Raw genomic sequence first — 22,878 nt, 5'->3', positions numbered from 1 at the left:
CGAAGTGTAGTTTCTTTTGTTTGCTTATAGGTTGAAGTTTATTTGGAAAATTCTATAATGTTAGCTGTAGAAACATAGAATTTCTACTGTGTTCAGAAAGATGTATATTGATTAACAAAAATTAAGAAGATGCTGTTACAAAAAGAACAGGAAATGTCCCCACTGAAAAGATAATCTCCATTTAACAGCCACGGGGTAAAAGCACATCTAAATCTGTTTTCACCTGGTTCAATCTCAGAATTCTATAAATGACTACAATGGAGTTTCAATAATGGTGAATTGTTGAAATCATGGACATCTCCATTCAAACACTTAAGACAAATCATCTCGGGCGGTTTCAAATTAAAAGCTTGTAAAATATGTAACCTCTCCTAGTTTTTGCAATTAATAGGGTACATCTGCAATTAGCCTGACTTACTGAACGCTGTGCTGTTGTCATTAAGAGATGTCTGTGAAAGTGCTGCTGTTATTATGGAGGCTCAGGAGACCAATCCCTCCTAGAGGGCAAACAGTGGACTGGAGGAAAACAACAGCCATAAATCACACTGTCAGGCAGCAGAGAGCCGAGCCACGCGCAGGCACATGAAGGCCATTCACAGTAAACACAGCACGGCAGCTTCCCAGGCAGGATTTACCACACCTGTAATTAATTAAAATTTCCTTCCAGCTAAATCTTTAATAAACAAGGATTTGTGCTGACAATGAAGAAAAAAGGGCTCTGGGAACATAATTTTACAACATAAAATTGTTACCTCACAGAACAAGCCAAGTATCTATCATTTCTTATATTAGGTGCATACACAGTGTCTAGCATTAGCAGGAATTACGTTACTTTTTGTTATAATTTGTGTACTTGGAATGAGTCTAAAATATTTAGGATGCTTGAAGGGCTGTGTGACCCCCTTCTATTTTTATTTGCAATGTTTTTACTTCACTCCAGCTTTTTTAAAAACCAAGTCTTTTTGCTCTAGCGTTTCAGAAAATGGGCCTTTTTAAAGAACACACGTGTTGGTAGCTTCATCAGATGGCCCAGGTTTTTGTGAGTGTGGTTTGCTCTTTAACCACACCCTGCACTTCCCAAAAGAGAATTTTAACATTCTATTTTATCGTTTCCATTTGGGGCCAGATGCATATGGACATGAGAAAAAAAAGGTCTAGATGTTGACTGACCCTGAGCACTTGTGATAAAGTGGGTGCAGCCCTTCCATCTCTCTAGAATGCACACTGAACCACTCAGCAAGGCCTCTTTCATCCTCCTTTCTTCACTCAACTACTGAGATGAGGAGACCTACCACAGTCTTTATTTCTAATAGTAAGAATCACCTGAGTGAATGTTATATGCAAGGGACCACACTAAGCTCTGTGTACACATACCAACCCAATAAATCCTCAAAGAATTACAAAAAAATACCCATTTCTCAGGCGATCAGACTGGACTCAGAGAAGCCAAGTGACTTGCTCCAGGTCACAGAGTTATCAAATGGCAGACCTGAGATTCAAACCCTGGTCTGGTAACTACACAACCTATGCTCTTAAAATGCTACACCATTGCTGCCTTTCCCACTCTTACACCTCTAAATGGCACGACTTGACTAAATGAGACAAAACTCTTTGAACTGTCTAAAATATTCCACAGAATTACTAGACTCTACATAGCAGAAAAAGGTGGGAGAGAAAGTGACAATTGTTTAGAATATAAGTGATTTCTCATTACACATCTTCCACCAATTTGAAAAAAGGGTACCTACTCAGTTTAAGCTATAGATGCCACCACCCACTGTGAGTTATGGGGTAAGTATCACAAGACTGTCTTCTTTCATTATCTTCTCATATATTACATTTTCTTTCCCCAAGAAAACAGTTGGCTCTCCAAGTTAAAAACATCACATACATTTTTTGCAGCCCTAACATCAAAGATCTGGAATGTAGTGTTTATAGTTTTTCAACAAATAAATATTAATCAACTCACGTAAAAGTTTTTCTATGTTAGAAAAAAGGGATCACAAAACAATGAGAAAAAGAAAATCTTAGACTCCCATTAAATGAGATTTCAACTGACCATTAAAGAAGCCTGAAAGTTTCTTCATTAGATTTGACCAGTTGAAATTATTAGATGCATTTTTTTTTTTATTACATGGTTGCTGGGTGTGCATTTGACAATTCTCAATTATGCTCCCAATCAAAGAGACTGTTAACAAATATTATATGGGATTAAATGGTGAGAGAGGTGAGAAGCTAAAAGGCAATTTGGGGAAGAATGATAGATGTGCTACATTCAGAAATTATTGATCATTTGGTATCTGCTTTTCAAATGAAAAATTTTATGTCACACTAGCAACAACAAAGCATTAGGAAAATAAAGATAATCTACTTGAGTAATAAGCAAAACAATTCTGCCATTACTACTCTTTTAAATATTTCTAAAGAGAAATCCTCTTCTCTTCTCTATTTTGTCCAGCACTGAACGTTTCTACGCCGGTGTGCCACTGTTAAATTTCGATAGGACTATCAGTGGTGAGCACAGAAGGCTCACCCATGGAAAAGAGAAATCCCAGCTGAAAAGGAAGGAAAGGAAGTCAGGCTGGGTTAGACGACAGATCGGCACTGACAGAATATTTGAAATAGGAATAAGAAATGTAGACTCGGGCCGGCCCGGTGGCGCACTGCGCTAGTGCGCTGCTTGGGAAGCGCGGAGGCGCTCCAGCCGAGGGTTCGGATCCCACATACAGACCGGTTCCCGCTCACTGGCTGAGCGAGGCGCGGGGGCAACACCGAGGGTTGCGATCCCGTTGCCGGTCCCGGTCCGGTACAGGGGCGACACTGAGGGTTGCGATCCGTTGCCGGACACGGAAAAAGACAAAAAAAAAAAAAGAAATGTAGACTCTATTGCAAAAGAACACACATTTATAAGCCAGCAGGTACATGTGGGATGGTGACAAAGATCTGTACATACAGAAAAGAAAGGAAGGAGCAGGGGGATCAAATGCCACTTCAGTGCTTTAATCCAGAAACCAAAGTTACCATCTTGGAAAAGTCACTAAGAAGGCCTGTGCAAAGGAACTATTAACACCTTCTCAATGTGCCGCCACAGATAATAAACTGATTGTTAAGATTAATAAGAAATAATAAACTGATCATGTTTCTTTTTTTTTTTGTCCTTTTTGAGACCGGCTGCACCGCGCTCAGCCAGTGAGCGCTGTGAGCGCCCCGGTCATCCCTATACAGGATCCGACCCCGCGGCAGGAGCGTCGCTGCGCTCCCAGCGCCATACTCTCCCGAGTGCACCACGGGGTCGGCCCATAAGCAGCCATTTGTAAGCATGCGTCTGTGTGTCAGAAGGTAGAACCATTGTAAACAAAGTAAAATACCTATTCTTTAAGTTGTGCCCCCCAAAGAAGTTAAGGAAGTTGTTTCACCAACAAGTTCACTGTCAATTCTTATTTCCCTTTGCGAGTCAATGTATTTGGTTTACATGAAGGTAGTTCTCAGGTTATAGTACCAGAGGGCCGGCAGGTAAGCCACAATCCAGATGAAGTCGTGAAATATGTGCACGTTACAACCCAAAAGAAAATAAAAGGAAGAAGAGGAACATGTGAAAAATTTGCCTTTCTAAGACAAACATCAACTAATGAATCCTGCTACAAGCTTCTGCAACACAAAACACTGAGAGATGTCAATGGATAATGGGAGTGAAAAAAGAAATCAAGAATATTTTACAGGGTAATGACCGGATAGTTACAAGTCAGGATTTGACTAGAAAAAAAAAATCTAAACTGTTATTTTCATACTGCTAAAAATCACTTTTTAAAAATATCACAGCATTTACCTTATGTCATTAATTATCTTAGCTCATTTGTTTTCTATTTATCATTTAAAATTCTGAGCAAAGTCAGTTAGTTTTAACAATAACAGCTAGAATAAGTAAGATTCCATCTCACCTCACTTGAGCTACCAAATCATAGAGACTGCTGATCGACTTCTGTTGTCTGTTGACAGTTCTGTTTACCCATGATCATGAACACAAGGGGAACATGGAGGGAAAGGGGTATCGGCAAAAGCACGGAGATGCTCCTTTGTGCTTATCTCAAGGAGGCCAGCAGGTCACAGCTTCTGCAGCTGGCACTGCTTTCATGGGGTACAGGAGGGCTCAATCAAGAGCTCAGAAGACTCAGGAAGAAAGAATTCACAACGAACTGCCACTTCCTGTCAGTAATGTAACCTACAAGACCCCAGTGAAACAGTGATTATTATTTATTCAGCAAATGCTTATGGCGCACTTGGGATACGAAAATGAGTCTGATGCAGTCCCTACTCTACAGAGCTCACAGTCTAGATGGTAAGACAGACAAGAAAAAAGCAGAACACAACATGTCTGTGCTACCCACAGGAGCACAGATATACCTCCTTTTTGATAATGTGACTATTAATAAAACTACAAATAAGTCAGGAATATAGCTTTCCATACATAATGATCAAGAATTCAGAGAACAAAGCAACTTAATTAAAAACCATCAATACCTGTAAAATTCTCAAAATGTCAAGTTGCTTCTTCCCTTCATCAAAAACATGTTTTAAACGACTATTAACAAATGCATTTACCAATTAAGAGTTATATTACTTTTAAAGCCTCAAATGCCCAAAGTCCCTGCAGCTAACTGCTATGTAAGCCACCTGATTTGTGGTCCCACTCATACTATCGGGCTTGTGATGCCCTGTCTGTGCCCAGTTGTGTCTCTAAATTAAGTCAATAGTAAAAAAAAATAGTTTTAAATGCATGAAGAAACACAGGATTATACATCTGAGAAACGCACTGATGAAAGAAAAACCAAATATGTAAAATGGAATGCATTAAAACAAAACAAATAGAAAGAAAGGTACTGAAGAATTATCACGTTACCTTTTTGTGGGTGTAGGAACCAGTTTCGTGTAGAATTGCCACTCTGAACAGAGGCCACCATGTGTGAAACTCTTTCACCCACTGATGCATCACTGTCGTTGGACAGACGATTATAGTTGGACCCAATCCCTCAAACCTGCACCCAAATGTCCAAGAAGAAAACACAGCCATGAAGACAGCATAGAGTGATTAACTGCCAAACAAAACAAAACAAAAACAGAAACAAAAGAACTTAATAGTTCGAAAAAGAAAATGCTAGCTGTGGAAATTTATTGCTATTTCCTTTAAAGAAAAAGCTATCGAGGTTAAAACCCAGTAAGTGAAATCTCTATGATCCCATCCATCAATCAGCAGATGTAGGTATTAAGAGAAAACACCAAATAATACATTCAAAGATAACATCTACAGTGAAGTAAAAGAAAATCAAACAAATATTATGTAAGAAAAATACTCCCTCCCCTTCTATTCCAGATTAGTGAAGTTATTATATAGTGGACCTTAACCTAAGTGGACATATCAGTATCTTAAATTTGTTTGACACTTTACAGTCCACCAAGGATTTTCAACCCACAGGATTTCTTCACAGGCTGCTCTTCACAGCCCTGGGAAGTAAGCAGGACAGAAACGCTCCCATGTCTGGGGATTCGGCAGGTGGCATGCCCAAGGTGACATGGCTATCCAGAGGTGGAGGAATGCCTGGAAGTACAAGTCAGTCTTCTGATTGCTGCAGCCGCTCTCACGACACCACGCTGCCCACTTCTCCACGCTGCCCACTTCTCCACGCGAGGAAATGGTGGAGAAGCAGCCAGCGGCGGCTCTCCTGGAAAGCCCGTACCAATGGCATGCAGGCTGGCACTGTTGTCGTGGAAAGCAGCCGAGCAGCAGTCACACATTGACACAAAGATCCCAACACACATTTACAGAACAGCATACACACCAGAGAATTATTTATACTGTGGAAAAGGTGTATGCCACCCAAATGTCCATAGATAGAGAAGGGGCGAATGAACTATCCCATTTCTTTGACACAGCACAGGCCAGTGGTAGGAGCACCGCCTGGGTCTGAATCCCAGCTCTGCACACACTAACTTTGTGATCTCAGGGACATTATTTAAACTCTCTGGACGTCAGTTTCTCATCTTCACATGGAAATAATAATAGTATTGATCTTATAGGGTTATTATGAAGATTAAGTCAGTTAACATCTGTAAAGTGCTTAGAACAGTGCCATATAGTAAATACTATAAGGTTTTGTTAAATGACATAGAATAGCATATAAACATAAAATCATTTCTGAAGAATATTTAATCACCTGGGAAAATGCTCATAATAAGTTTTTAAAAAAACAAAATCATTTATGGAATCATCCAGTGCCCTTACACTAGGTGGGCCAGGAGACTCACAGCCATGTCTCACCATCCCTTTCTGCTCTCTCCTTTCCAAACAGAACCATTTTTGTGCAGGTGCCCACTTCCTTCCCACAGACACGTACTTCATGGGACTCTGACCGTTGTTTGGCTGTGAAGTGGGAATCTTGGTTCACCTCAAGCCTGTTAGTGCACAGCATTCCCCTGCAACTCTCACTAGCCCACAAAGTTGGCTGGCAAGGCTGACCAACCTACCTAGTAATGAAGGACTTATGCTCTATGGTGGGGAAGAGTTTTTCTCTCAGTCTCTCCTGCTGTGTGTACAGCCCAACAGGCACTGGGCAGTTGGGCTACAGTGGTAAGATCTTATGGTCACAAGGAGAACTGGCCTTAGGAGAAAATTAAAGTGGCTGGGACCCTGATGACATTACTGAGCTGCTGATCATGCGTGTCTACAGCCTCCCTCTCTGTAGGTTGCTAGGTGTACCATGCATTTTATAAATGTTTAACCCAATTTGAGTCCAGGTTTCATGTCCTTGCAGTCAAATATCCTGATGCATTATACACCACAGGTACCTGTCTGCATCCACGCCTGTCCCGCCCTCTTCCTGGCTGAGACCAACCCCTTCACCTAAGCTCATGAGCCCACACCCCCACTACATCAACATTCCCGTTACTGCAGCCACTTCATCTTCAGCCTCGCTGGGGTGGCTGCTAGTCAGTGCACAGGATGAAAATTAGGCACGAGCCAAAACTAACTGAGGCGGCCTCTTCAACACCAGACTTACATGCAGCTCAGGCTGCCAGGGGCCACTGGACACAAGACTGACCACAGGCACTGCCGGCCCCACACCTGCCCCTCACTCATCAGGGCAGAAGCAGAGACACCGTGGAGGCAGCCGCTCTTCCCCCTCTCCCTTTCCTCTGCTCAACAAAGATGCTGACTGTGTGAAGCCAAGCGCACATACCTTACCCCAGTGTACACACATTTCCATGCTAGCTCACTCATGCCCACGGTTTCAATCTGCTCTATACACTGAGGAGGCCAAATCTAGGTCTCCAGCCAGACCGTGTTCCCAACCCCAAACCACCACACTGGATTCATAACTGCTGCTGACTCAGCTGTCCCGCCGGCATACACATCACCCTTCCCCACCTGGCCTTCCCCTCAGTGTGCCCAATCCAATGGACAGAACCGTCATCCCCTCTGCGTGTGCCCAAACCAGAAATCCAGGCCTGTCCTTAATCAGGCCCACTATCTTTCCACCGAGTTCATGTCACTTCCACCTCCGGAATCCCTCTCAAAGTCACCACGTCTCTCCCTATATCCTGTCACCACACCAGTCCCGGCCACTCTCATCTCTCATCTGGTTACTACACCTTCCAGCATGATCGTTTCAAAGCACGGATTTCTGAATGCCTCATGCCCTCCCTTCCAAGCCTTCAATGGTTGCCCGCTGCTCATGGGACAGAGTCTGAACACCTTGACCTGGCCTATGAGGCCACGAGGATCTGACCTCAGCTCACCCTTCTACTTGCACTGCCACCCAACACTTGACCCTGTGGTCAGCAACCACCAGCCTGAACTATCACCACCCCGACGGGCGACATGCTCCTCTGACCCCTCAGCCTTCACCTCGACCCTCTCTCCCCTCCACCCCTCCCAGCTGCCTCCTAGTCCTCCTCTGACCCCAGCCTCCTCTACAGAACCTTCCTGTCCCAGCCTCTCCACACAACTGAAGGACACTTCCTTGGGGCACCTCAGCTAATTAGGACCCCATACTAATCCTGTCATAACACATATTTTCCTTGCTATAATTGTGTCAGAGCTCCCTAAGCTCCTTGAGAGCAGGGACAATCTCTTCTTTGAATAATCTCAATGCCTAGCCTAGAGCAGTTCATTAATAAACACTGGCTTTACTAAATGAGAGCTTTTCTTAAAGGTAGGAAGAAAATATGTCAAAATGTTAGAAGATATTATTTCCAAGTTGGAATATGATGAGTGATTTTTCTTGCTACAGCTCAATAAATGATTCTTGAACTTAAAAAATTTTTTTAAAATAACTCAAGAGTAAATCACAGTGCTTGAAATATTAAAAATTATCTTCTACACAACTGAAAATTAATTTGTAGTTGTAACAGAAAAACAATGAGATTTTGGTGAAGCCCTGACTTAGATGAGGCTTACCCTTACTCTCCAACATGACAAAATGCCTCTGTCCACTTCTAAACCCTCCCCGCCTCCAGCTAGAGTCCTTGCTCCTTGGCTGGGTAGAAAGGGTCAGACTACAAGAAGCCAGAGGCTACAGTAGACTCCGATATTTCCTACAGAATTCCCAAGCTGTGCTCCTCACTAAGGGCAGGGCCTGTACATGTGCCCCCCAAACTCCCTGGGGAGAGCCGGACTCTACCCTGGTCCCTTCCGTGACAGCATTCCTTTCTACAGGGATTAAATGTGCCCACTTCTTTCTATCCTCCCAGAGAAATAAAGGAGTTCTCATCAATATGCACTTAGCAGAAATCAGGAAACAACCAATCAAAAGCTGTCTAAAATATTGAAAAACAAGCTCACACTCAAATAAGCATGCATAAATACACATCCTTTTTCAGGTTATACAGCATTTTTTTCTCTTTTATAATATGCCTTCTGCAAACAGCTACACTGATGACTCATACTTTGTCCTTCAAGGCTAACTATTTTCTTCTGGCTGAACATTCATCCAGCATTATTATGCCCTGTAATTTCTGTCGTTCTCCATTAGAAGATGAAGATTGCCACACTAAGCTGAAATCTAGGAGCAGATCTAGGTTGTTCCTGGACCACAGAAGGGGCAATCAAATCCATTAATAGTCACATCAATTGAAGCAGCCTTTTCAATCCTCCATACCAGTGAGAGGAGCACAGAAATGTCTAAATTCCTCTCATCTTTATCATCATCAATTACCTAATGAATTTAGGACAAGCCCATAGCTCCCTGGCCAAATATTTCAACCTGCAGGATAGAAACAGATAGTCATAGCCTAGAACTTACCAGGAATTACAAAGTAAAATATTTACCATTGAAAGTTTATTAACTTTTTCAGGACATTTTTTCTTCATTAGAAATTAACTAAATGATAACCAAGACTTTCAGTATTAACTGAAATGTGAAAGGTAAATAACTTATTTCCTCTCTATCATAAAATTCAGGGGCCTACCATTATAATATGAATGGCAAAGTGAAAAAAAGTAGAGTATCCACTGGGAACTGGGAACACAACAACCAGTGGAGATTTTTATTAACCTCCTGTAATATGCTGCTCCCTCTTTTAAAAGCATACACCCATACAACACACATTTAAAAAAACAATTAACCAAACATCTTTTACCATGAAGTTTCTCCTGTCACAGAGACTTACACCATTTCAACATTCATGAACCTTAAAATTGGAACACTGAGACCATCTCAAATTAGGGCCCCCAAATCCACAGTTTGCAGGAGTTCAGAGGAGGCTTACAAAGCCAATGAAGCCACGCCACCTCACACATGTCATCTGACCTCAAGGACTGACTATTTTTCTTTAGGACATACACATAGAGGAAAACTCCAAGTTCATCTAGTTTCAGAGGAGGACATGTTAGAAAACTGTTAGAAAAATGCTATCCAATTCGCTCTGGCATATAAGTTGGGGGGACCAAGCTCCTCAGTACACCTCTGTTCATGAAGAAAGAGCCCAGTTGTCTGGCTGATATATTACCACATTCTCCAAAGCCACTTTACCAGTACCATTTTAATAAAGATGATCTGGGCTATAGTCCAGTATGCCACACTACTTCATTATGGAAAAATGGATATGAGCGCTGATAGTTAATTGATTACAGCTGCTGCTTGTTATTAGCCCTGACTTCACTCCTAGTAGGACTGTCACCACTCAAGAGAGTACGTTTTAATTTTTAGATCAGAACTACACTGCAGGGATGACTTTAGGTTTCCTAGGCCCAGAATATTAGACTCCACATAAGTTTCATAATAATAGGAAGGGAAGGGAAGAAAAGGAATGGGAGATAAGAAAGTCCCAGAAATCATTTAAGGAAAGAAAGACAATCCCAGAAATCATTTGGGGCCTTTTGGGGCATTCTAGTTATCAAAAAAGCCCAACAGTCAGAGAAACCAAGCCAACCAAATAGAGGAAGCATATTTTTAAATGCTAATGACTGTCATAGATAAGAAAACATTAAATACCCATTTTTTAACTTTGCTTTTTTCCTTGGGCTGAAATGTTTTCACGTTTCCAGGCAAAACGTAAAAAAAAGAATACTAATATGTGAAGAAAATCCTCTGCTTCAACACAGCTTCCTTGTAATAATAACAAAATACTTAGCATTTAAAAATTGCCAAATGTTTTTTCCCCTTCCTATATCTACATAAATGCAACTGGAATTTCTAAAATATTCTAAAATTTCAAACACTCCTCACAAGAAGTGTTGATCTGCTAAATTAATGAGTGAGAGATAAAAAAAAACAATAAACTCTGAAGACAAAAAAAAAGTTCTTTATTCAACAGTTTATGGTTCATATTTTGCTCCCTACTAAACATCTCTCCAATGAATTGCACTATAGGAGAATAACTTCCTGCAGTTGCTGACTTCAGGCACATCGACACTATTTTAAAGGGATCTCCAAATCATAGGAGTGCTTGAGGTTTCTAGGACATAACCACCTGGTAAATATCTTATTGTTACTCATTAGATAAACCTATTAAAACAAAAGGAGCTCTCGGATTATCTGGGTTCAAAATTAAATATCATACGTAATTTACCTAGCAATATTTTTACCAATGCTGACTTCCATGAAACCAATTTACAGCTTAAATATGGAAATGATCACAGTACTTTTTCAAGATAAAGTATTTCAGCCCTACCATACTGAACAGATTAAATGCTTATTCTTTTGGAACACTAAAGCTTTAAAAGTTTATTTAAAGTTCTAAAGAGAATAAAGATTAAAATCTAAATATAGTTTTCTATCATTTTAGATAGTAAATTAGGCTTTGGCCTTAGAACTTATATAAAATTCATAAAGACTGGATGAGGAGCAGAAGGCATAGTGAGCAGACAAGCAACTTCATTCAAAAAAAGAAAAAAGAGCTATCTATAAATGCTGTCAGGCATACTGATTATAAAGGAAATTACGGAGAATGGATTCTTCAAAGCTCCAACTTTCCCCATGAATAGACTTTGTACTTACTGTAATGCTCACCTGGTCTCTTGCCAAAACAAATATTTTAATGTAAAATTTAATAAATGGAACTAAAGATATTATGTCTAATTTAAAATTCCATATTGTGTAAACTATTGATATTAACATAATTGAGTTTGTAAACAATCCATTTGTAGAGGCTAACCTTAGACATCGTATTGACCCAAAATATCTAGTGGGGCTCATCTGCAAAATGAAGCATCGATGCCTGGAATTCATTAAAAGTGTTACATGTTTAATTTCTCCTGCCCTACAGCTCCATTGTCTCGTAAAAATTTTCCTTTGATGTCCCCCACTAAAAGAATTAAAGGAATATTGTAATTGAAATGTCATCAATAATTCACAAGACCCTCCTCCACAGCAATACATCTGATGAAATATTAATTGAGCTCCACAGACTGACAGTCTGCAGAGGAGCACTTGCCTGTAATTTGAACCACGAGTCCTGATCTTGCTGTAGCTCAGACCTGCCAAGAAGGCAATTATCTGGATGGTCTTGCCCAATCCCATTTCATCTCCCAGAATTCCTCCTGCCTGCTGGCAGTGCAATTCCCACAGCCACCTAACACCTGTCTGCTGGTACCTACAACAACAAACACCAACAAGAAAAGAGAAAATGGCAAATGGTGGATAATACAGATCATAACAGAAAGTGCTCATGAATTAATCATTTGGCTAGTTTCTAGTACCAGTCAGAGAAACATGCTGGATGTGTGTTTTACATGAGTATTATATTTACAAGGTCATACATTTTTGATCACCTGGGCATAAAATCACAAGTTTTTCTTTATAGAATGTTAACACATTTCTAATTAAACTGATAGATGGGGTAATTACAGACTATTCATTTCTTTTTTCAACATTAGAAATAACTTGCTAAACAAGCACAAACTTATTATCTTTTATTCACTCTCTTTCTGGGAAAAAAATCCTAAATATTTTTAGATCCATTAATTTCTCTACAAAAAAGAGGAATTTATGTTCATTTTTCAATCTGAATAGCATCAAAAAAGCAGGACAGAGAACACCACAATTTACAACTTCTACTGTTGAAAAGTCACTTGGTAATCATATTATCTTTTTATAGGAAAAATTAAATTAAATTTTAAGGCATAAACAAGTTTGAATAATAGGGCTGCTTTCAAAATTAGTACACATTAGATGATTCTGTCTATTACTAGCAGATGCAAAAAAAGAACATTTTAAAGACTCAACAATACAGTCTTTTTTTTTTTTCCTTTTTGTCTTTTTTCGTGACCGGCAATGGATCGCAACCCTATGTCGCACCCGCACCTCGCTCAGCCAGTGAGCGGCCCGTCTGTATGTGGGATCCGAACCCTCGGCGGGAGCGCCCCCGCGCTCCCCAGCAGTGCACTGTAGCAGTGCGCCACCGGGCCGGCCCTACAGTCTTATTTTAAAGCAGAAATAGATTCAGGGATTTTATCATAGGTACAAAAAGATCAGAGCTATTAAAATTTTAAATAAGGAATACGGGTCAAAGAGAAATAATATATCTCCTTCCCCACCAAATAGGATTTGGTATTTTCCTTTCTCCATCAACGGCCTGTTTAATCTATAACCTAAAAATGAAGTTTAAAAAAAAGGAATAGAGCAAAAACATTTTTCAGAGTGAAAGAAAGACAACATCATGGAATGGTATGAAGATTATATGCCAAGTTAAAAAATTTAAAGCAAAAACCACTTAAAAGATGATGAAAGCTAAATAATTTTCTTTCCTCAAAAAAAAAAAATACCCTGGCTAATGAGCTACCCACCTTAAAAGAAGGTGTTTTTGTTATTGTTTCACTGCCCAAATATTTACTATTTGGTACCTGGTATATCTCCCTAAAATCTAATTTTGGACTTCAGTCCTTGCTGAGCTGGTTTTATTTAATCTCCTCTCAGTAAATATGTCCTAATTAACTTTCCCCCAATATTTTTCAAGTCCATTCTAGAAGTTTAACTCTAGCTAGTGCCATTATAACCTATCATATAAGGAAAACTTTGAGAATTTTGCTGCTTATTAGGCTTGCTAAGCATAATATATACTCTGGATATGCACCCTGGAGAAGAGGACTAAAAATCAAAACACAATGAAGTCTAGCATGGACATAAGATCATTTAATTGGGGAAGAAGGACAAGTTCCACAAATACGTGGTGTGTAATCAGTGAATAATGGCTACCACTTAAGGAGCTTACTTCCAGAAGGCACTAGGTCAGGTGGTTTGGATAGAGCTTCATAACCAACCTGCACAGAGGAGATCAGCAGCATATTTTATAGTTAGAAAACAAAGGCTCAGAATGATAAAGTAACTTGCCAAAGGTCACAGTGCTAGAAAAACTGAGCAAGCCAGAATTGAAATCCAGAACTGTATGATTCCAAAGTGATTCCAATTTGGAAATAATCTAGATCAGTAGTTCTCAACTGGGAGTAATTTTGCTCCCTAGGGAGCTTTAGCAATGTCTAAAGACATTTTTGCTACAACTGGGGGAGTGCAATTGGGATCTAGTGGGGAGAGGCCAGGGATGCTGTTCAAATTCCTACAACGCACAGGACAGTCCCCATAACAATGAATTATTCAGCTCAAAATGTTAATTGTGCCAAGGTTGAGAAACACTGGTCTAGAACAAAAGTTGGTTCACAAACTAGCTACACTGTAATAATCTCAGCTCTTGAAAAAGACATACTCTTAAATGTTCTCAAAAAAAAACTGATGCACAGTTTGTTTCCAGAATCACTACCTTCTAGTCCAACAAACTCCTTCTACTGATGTACAGAACAACCTCTTGTGCAGGGACCAAAATCTCCCAGTGGTCATTCTGGAGTTTTACCACTACACCACACTGCCTCCATCCAACATGGGCCCAATGCCTCACTTTGTTTGGGGCCCATTAACTTAAAGTGGTAAGAATCTGGAGAGCAGCAATCGAGAAATTATGAAAGGAATGGTAACCAGTATGGAATCCCAGGAGGGAGTTAGCACATCTACATTTGTTGTGACCCAGGAGAGGTGGCAATAATGTGCTAGATATTGCCTCTTCTACAAATCTATCCTCCAAGGGCTTTCCAATAGCACATGATTGTGTGTTTACAAGAAGATGACTAGTACTAAAGAAATAACCTAAGAAAAAATATCTGCTAGGCAGCCCCGTAACTCACATCTCTACACAGAAATTCCCAAAAATAACTAGGGACAGTGTCCAAAGACAGCAAGAGTGGCTCCTTCCTTCCACCCATAAATAACCTAAGAAAAAATATCTGCTAGGCAGCCCCGTAACTCACATCTCTACACAGAAATTTCCAAAAATAACTAGGGACAGTGTCCAAAGACAGCAAGAGTGGCTCCTTCCTTCCACCCACAACACAGGAAGATCCTCACACTTCAGTTGAAGGAAACCGCTGGATGAGGAGTTAAGGGGCCTAGGCTCTAGTTCCAGCAGAAATTAAACTAACTGACTTTGGATTTGTTGCTTTACCTTCCTAATAATAGGCACTGCATAAGAATTACATAGTTTAGATGAAAGCAGGTTATAGAATCTAGTTTTTGAAAGTTTTGAAAAGCATTAAAACTTACTCTTTAAGAAAAGTTAAAGATTTTATAAACTATCATACAAGAGTCATGAAATTACTATACTCTGCTATCCCCACGGGACTGAAGCATCATAAAATAACCACACATGACTGGTGTATCTTGCCACTGTGACTCTAACCCAAAATTGCATATATTAGTGTGACAGAAAGTAAGGTCAAAAGATTGAAATCTGTCACGTGATTGCTAAATTATACACATGAATGCATTTGCTGGGCAAACTTTCAAAACAGAAATTTAAAAGTTAAAAATTATCTTGCAGAAAATAGCACTTAAATGGATAATTGTACCTTCTGACTCCCTTGTGTACAACTACATACCCTGTTAATTCAATTCTACAGAGTGTAGTAAATACAGTAAAAATATATCTACAGTTAAAAATGAAATTGGCCTGGCTAAAACTTAATCATAAAAGAAAAATAGAGACTATCTATTCTATTAATTTTTTTTCAGGAGAAAATGAACAGAAGTTTTGTAACATTTATAAAGTATTTAAAATCCTGTTTTTGTACAGATGAGAACCACAAACACTTTCCAGGAATGTGTAATTAAGACTGATTAAAAAACAAACAAATATGTGTTTCTATTAACTACTATAGAGTTAATAGTTAATACACTGAATTCGATATACTCTTAGTAAGCAAAGTTTGGTTCTATTAACTGTGAAATTTCTTTGCTAGAAAATCTGATATTTATAGAAAAATGCACACTCTACTTGATTCTTGAGGTTAATTGCCAAATCACTTACTACACATGTAGTGTATCTGTCATTAAATCATTTTAATCTATAATTTGGGTATTCTTTTTGCTCATACAACACTGATACTACATGGCCTGCTCTCCAACAAGCAATCACCTTAGAGAAAATAAAAAGAGTTGCCAATAAATGTTATCTTATTTACCCTTCCATAGTTAATTTTCACTGGGGAGAAGCCATGAGCAAAGCAGCCACCTCTCTGGGCTATAAAATGGTTTCTTTGCAAAAATTACTAGAGATTCAGATTTTATCTTCTGCACAGTTCTTCCTCTGTCCAGTTATGGCAACCCGGTCAAGCAACTTCACAGCTTTAGGACTCAGCCTTCCTACAGGTGTAGTGGCATAAATAACTAAACTATAACATAAGCTCTTTGAGAAGAAATATAAAGAGCATGCTATTTTTGAGTAGATACCTTTCACAAGTTTAGGCATGGCTGACAGCTGAATCTATAAACGAGATTAAACATAATCATCTCAAAGAAAGAAGTTTGCATCCTGCTACCAACTACAAATTAATGATACAAAAGAGACAGAAAGAAGCTATTTAATGGTTTAACGTCCTATGTGCATCTAAGAAGCCTCCATCCCAAAAGCATCTTGTTAAGTAAATCCCAGGAGCAATGAGACTGAAACATTCCTCACTATTTATATTCATCTCAGGAGAATGGCCACACCCATAGATCATGAGCGTGCATCTATCAGGCCATGTCGGTCACCTGCAACATGCAGCCACTTTACATATGAAACTCAGTCAGCTTCAAATGGCAACTTTATCCTCAAGGTGTTGCCTTTGACATCAGAACAACACCTACATAAAATATTTAGATGCATATTTGGTCAGCTCAAAAGTATTATACCCTCAGGTACAATATAAGACACTCAGAAAATCATCTCAACAGTTTTTTATTACCACATAGAAGTAAAAAAAAACTCCCTAGTATTGATTTTCATATATAACTCCTTATTAAATTAATCTGATTTAAGAAATTAGAGGTTTGGTCCCTTAAAACTATTAAGAACAAAAAAATTTCAGCATAGATGGCTTTTAAATGTGTTGCTTTTAGTCTGCAAGGAGACAGGTCCACATAGAGTCATCAGTTTACAAACATACCCAATGCGCACGTTAGTCAATTTATTATCCTCTAATTTTAATGAACAGCATGTGGCTAAAATTTCATTTGACAGTGTCTGTATTTGCAATAAATTGAGACAAGTATAAAGGACAGAACACATGACACATACTTAAAAAGCTTTTTGAATAGGAAACCCGGCACTTTAAAACCTTCGTCAAATTCGGCATCGCTTTCCTCAGAATCATCTTCTAGCTTCAGACGTTTCTCTTTGTCCTGCAGCCTCAGTTTATTCCATCTCCTACCATGAAAATAAAAAAAATATTTCCATTATTTTGATTACAGGACTGATTAAAATAGTTCTAGATCATGCACAGGAAAAGACAGGCAAATTTGAATGGTCTTTTAGGTTTCTGCTGTCATCATTACCCAAAACACTGCCATTCAAAGAAGAAAAACAATTCTTTTCATGCCTTCTCAATTCAATTCTTATTTGAATTATTACACCTGCTCTAGAAACATTTCTATAGGGTCTCATTTCATTATCAAAAGTACATGCTCCTCTTCTGGCACACCCTAAGGGAAATTTCTCTGTTAGTTCCTAAAACATATGAATACCTAGTTCTAGAAAAGATTCAGTGAAAATTTCAATATAACTAAGTATCTCCAAAGTGGCAATATGGTACAACAAAAAATAGATTTTATTTATAATTATTATTTCTGTGCTAAAGATATGATAATCATAGTATAAAACTGCAGTGTATCTTGAACATACAAGCAAATTTTTGGTCAAAATTGCTATATCAGATTCACCTTCCAGATTACTTACTTGCGGGGGAGGGTATCAACAGTATAAACATACTGACAATTATACTACTGAGAAAGAATGTGTTCACTGAAGAAAGCCTAACTTATGAATTTAGTAATGTGATGATGTTCAGACATAAAATAAGGTGCACATTTATATTTTTGAAGGGAAGGGTGACACCATGTATGTTTAACAGAAAAAATGTCAGTCATCTAAAGATCTGAAAGTCTTAGCAATACAGCAAGGTTGTGGGAAAGGTGCAGCCATTTAACCGGACTGATTTTTGCATTAACTTAACTATAATGGACCCTGGTATATATAGCCTCAAATTCTATTTACTTTCAAAATTAAAGGATGATTTTTTTTAGCACGCATGCAACTGACACTCTGAATTTCACAAAATGATGGAAATGGAATAAAGTAATAGTAAAGATAAATACCTTCAAACTAAAAAGCTCACAGGAAAGGAATGACAGCAGCAACATACATAAGAAGGCATTTGTGTGTCACTGATTATGCATCAATAATAGAAAATGTCTGAGAAAATGAAAGGATAATATTGCACACACTGCCAAATTAGAGGTATGGTATGTTTTCCAGTATCCATTACAAACCAGCCCAGAGGCCAACTCTAGAGTGACAGGCAACCCCATCCATGTAGATGCTCGTGGACCTTAAAGCACATTCTCTGATAAATTCTTGCTTTGTTGAAAATTCCAACTCTTCAAACAAACAAAAGGAAGGGCTGGCTGAAATTTACTTGTGATCAATAAGAAAGCACTAGTTGGTGATCTGAAACTGCACTGCAGAGTAGTAAGAGAACCTATAAATAAGATCAATGAAGCACTGTTGACAGCAAATGGAAGAGGCAGTATATATATGGTTGAGTCTAAGGAAATAGCTACCATCTAACCATAAAGTTTAATGTGATAGTCTTTTATATAAAAAATACACTGTCCTTTTTTAGCTTAACTTCTAAAAGCAATCTCTTCCTCTCTTGTATTAGCATTTTTCTTCCTTAAAAATTATCTCCATGCAATTGACAAAATAAAGAATCTCTAGGTGGCTATAATAGTCTTTGTATTCTCCTGAGTTTCAAGTTATTTACAAATCTAGTTAAGTGCACTGGTATACAGCAGTGGTTCTCAACAGGGGACGATTTTGCCCCCTCACCCCCACTCCAGGAGACATATGCCAGGAGACATACTTGGTTGTTCCAACTGCAGAGGGAGCTGGGGGACATAACTACCAGCATCTGGCAGGTGGAGTCCAGGGATGCTGCTAAATGACCTACAATGCACAAAACCGTGCCTCCCCCCAGTAAAAAGTTACCTGGTCTCAAATGTCAATAGTGTCAAGGCTATGAAACCCTTGTATACAGGTATCCCCTACTGTCAGAAAAGATGTACATACATTTTCTTGATGTACATATCTAAATTCTTGCTACCCACTCTCTTAAATTTAGCAATCAGGCAGTTTCAGATCATGAGACACTCCCTGGTACCCAAAGTCTTGTTTTCAGAGCTCAAAACCAAGCATCTGCATAACAAAGGATTATTTGTAATTAGCAAGCAATCAGGCAGTTTCAGATCATGAGACACTCCCTGGTACCCAAAGTCTTGTTTTCAGAGCTCGAAACCAAGCATCTGCATAACAAAGGATTATTTGTAAGTAGCAAATTTGTGGATAGCACAAACTCATAAGAATCACAAAAATGATTTAAAAATAAAAAAGCCATTTAAAAATACTTCATTTTGCAATTCCTCAAAGACAATTTTACAGGAAGAGAAATAAAAACACCAGAAGATATTGGCCTGAGAAGTTTGGCACAACAAGATCACTAAATATTTTCCATGCAAGAGTATCATATACTAAACTTCACTAGCAGATGATGGCTATTTCCTTAGACTTAGCCAGCAAATCGTTGTGGCTGTTAAATTTCCCACCACATCACTCTGCATTGACAGGGTTTCAGCTTCCTCCTCCTCCTCCCTCCTTCCTAAAATATGTAGGCATTGTGTCACCACAGAACTCAGCACCTAGGAAACCACATAAGCCACTGCAGAAATGATTGCATTTCAGCACCTTCCGCTTCGTAAAGAGAGAGGAAAAGGGCCGAACATTTATTCAGTTTAGCTAAAAGATGACTAAAGGTGGTGGGGAAAAATCATTATTACCTACAAGTATTTGTATCCTTGTGAAGATAAATCGCCCCAGTAGAATCACACATACATATTAGAGACAGAAAATACCAGGGTCATAAAACCACATGCACACGTGGCTCAGTCTCAGAGATGCTTCTGTTATAGATAGCAATACTTCTTCACGTGGCTTGTTGCCAAAACAGAGCTGACCACCTAAGGAGTACCCACAAAGCAGTGCAGCCTGAAGGCATTGGTAAGCAAGAAGTGAGCCGGCACATGACAGGCTGGATAAAGGCTAAATTCGCCTTCCCATATTAAGTGCTGTTGAGTCGTAAAGGTGCTCTATGTAGCACGTTTAACCAGCATGTCCTGTAGCCTGGCACGCTAAACCTTCTGTCCAGCCAGCAGACATAAAGGGGGGGAGGGGGGGGGAATGTGCTATGAGTACAATGAGTTTGATATATGCAGAAGGACAGGCCCAAGCACAAGTCTGTGCTTCGAACGGCTAGAATCAAGTCCTGTGGCCACTGATTAGCTCTTTAACCCTCAGCAAGTAACTTCCCTGGTTAGCGTCTCAGTTTCCTCCACTGTGAGATGGGGAGAAGAGCAGCACCTGCTTCCCTGGGTTTAGGGGATTAAACAAGGTGTCACATGTAGAGCACTAGGCACGGTGCCTAGAATACAAGATGTGCTAAAAGAATGTCTAATGATATACACCCACTGAAATTCTCACAACAGCCCTGCAGCAGCTCCTAAGTTCACTTAAAGAGGAGAAAACAGAGGCAATATACAGTCCAACCCAATCTGCATGTGCTAATGCAGCGCACCACAGTGTTTCACACACTGCCTGAACACGTACATTTGAACAAAAACTGTGAGAGTTTGTCAATAGATGCTCAATAAACTATTATGAGTAATACGACCACAGTAGTAAAGACACCTCACCTTCAAAAGGTACCTGCCGGAACACCTCAATTTAAAAATTCTGCCACAAATTTGTAAACAGTAAGCTATCACGAAGTATGGGAGTCTTTTATATGACAGTAACAAAAAATAGATACAGGATGACTTAAATTGGCTGGGGGCAGGGCAAAGTTAAGATCTGGGCCCAAGTGAGCTGAAATCTTAAAAATTAGAAATGGCCCCCAAATGTCTAAATTCTGTTATTTCGATAAATAGATTAGTTAACTGAGAAAAAGCAAAAGTCCAACATTTACCTTTAGAAAAGAAATAACTTTTCATGTTCTCTATCCTCTCATTTTAAAAAAGCCACACATGTAATAGTCACAGCTGCAGCCACATTAAAAAGAAGCAGGCATGGTGTTCACTGGCCACGTTTCTAATTCCTCACTTGACTGCCAGATTCAGCCCGCTGTCGACTCCACAGGCAGCCGCTCAGAAGAGAAGCCAGGAATAAACATAAATGTACAATTTCAATCAGATGCAGAGAAAACACTCCCTGGCTTCCCTGCATTCATACAGGAATGAGAACCTGGCCCAGGCTGTGGGGCCTGGAGCTAATACTGCAATAATTATCTGTCAGAAGCAACTTGGACCCAGCACAACCAGTTGAACTGCACCAGGAACAATGCTTCCTCCAGTTGTAACCTATTGGGGGCACTTTGCCATGGAACTCTAAGAATACACCTGAGAGGTAGCTGCCACCATTTAAAGTTCATCTATTTTAGAAGAACTTCCAGCATTCCAAGGATGCTCAAAATACATAAGCAGAAAAACACAGCTAGCTGCCATTATGCCATGGCTTGCATGTGGCTTCGTCAACTCTGTGCAACTGCACTGTGCCCAACCTCCCTCCCCAATACACACATCCACACATGAGGCGGACCCTTCGGACCTCCACTCAAGGAGTACCTCCATTCATAGGAAGCCTTCCCTGACCAGCCAGTTAGGTGACCAATTGTCCAAGCACCCTCCCAACTCTATAATATTGTGGGCACACCTGGGGTCTCTACTACAGTGCCCATCAAGTGATAGCACATTGTGAAATCCATATCTGCCTCCCCCATTAGACTAGAGCCACCTGAAGACAGTGTCAGCCATGTTTACATCACTACAGACAAGCCCTATGCCTTCCTCACGCAGACACTTAAGTGCTGAGTGAATGACAAAGTTCAGAATTGGGATAGGGTTACAGAAGACACACAGAGAAGTGTGGCTTGAGAATGGTCACAGTGGGTCATCCAGACATGGGTTCCAGGAAGTCCCGGTCCTACTCCTTTAGAGCCCGCCTCCTGCTGCACTTCCTACTCCGTCTACCCAGATGACTGAGAGCGCTGCTCCTAGCTCCATCCTCCAGGCAAACATGGGTAAGGTTCCACTACAAAGGATGACCCATGGCAAAGGGCCACTGCCAGGTCTGGAAGTCCCGGTCCTACTCCTTTAGAGCCCGCCTCCTGCTGCACTTCCTACTCCGTCTACCCGGATGACTGAGAGCGCTGCTCCTAGCTCCATCCTCCAGGCAAACATGGGTAAGGTTCCACTACAAAGGATGACCCACGGCAAAGGGCCACTGCCAGGTCATGACCCATGGCAAAGGGCCACTGCCAGGTCTGAAAAATTCTTAATTTAGAATCTTACAACAAAAACAACAACAACAAAGTGGAGTAGAAGGAAAGCTCACTACTTTGAATAATAAAATTAAAATTTTGTGAGTCATTTTCAAGCCTGAGCTCCATTATCTGGGTTCACCAGTGGCCCCCTTTGTAAGGAGACTGGTTTCCGCACACCAGCCACATGGTTCTAAGCTTCCCCAGGACCAGGCGGGAAAGGCTGGGCAAGAGATCCAACTTCTTATGGAAGAATTCTTATAACAGGGAAAAGAAGTTTAACCCTAAACTATATTTATATTACTAGGAAGAAAATAAAGTTTTTGATGTTCCCACTTGTTTTTTTCTTTAATCCATACATGTACAGTCACAGCAGGAATAAAAAAAACAAAACGAAGTGAGTGTGATATTTGCCGGGGGGGGGGGGGGGGGGTTTT

The 22,878-nt window shown here is 39.9% G+C and overlaps 1 protein-coding gene across 1 annotated transcript in view; it reads right to left on the bottom strand.

Moving 5' to 3' along the window:
* ERCC6 (excision repair cross-complementation group 6) overlaps positions 1 to 22,878 on the bottom strand; it is an 86,266-nt gene that overhangs the window by 41,786 nt on the left and 21,602 nt on the right. Inside the window, exons 5-7 of the mRNA XM_008576579.1 lie at positions 17,095 to 17,223; positions 11,929 to 12,087; positions 4,898 to 5,033 (exon numbers count right to left, since the gene is read on the bottom strand). Of these exons, the coding sequence (XP_008574801.1) occupies positions 4,898 to 5,033; positions 11,929 to 12,087; positions 17,095 to 17,223 (424 nt within the window). The remainder of the gene's footprint in view (positions 1 to 4,897; positions 5,034 to 11,928; positions 12,088 to 17,094; positions 17,224 to 22,878) is intronic.

This window comes from Galeopterus variegatus, unplaced genomic scaffold (genome assembly GCF_000696425.1).
Source record: "Galeopterus variegatus unplaced genomic scaffold, G_variegatus-3.0.2 Scaffold1369, whole genome shotgun sequence".
Lineage (NCBI taxonomy): Eukaryota > Metazoa > Chordata > Mammalia > Dermoptera > Cynocephalidae > Galeopterus > Galeopterus variegatus.
Note: the sequence above shows the minus strand (reverse complement) of the source record. Positions and strands in the feature narration are given on the sequence as shown.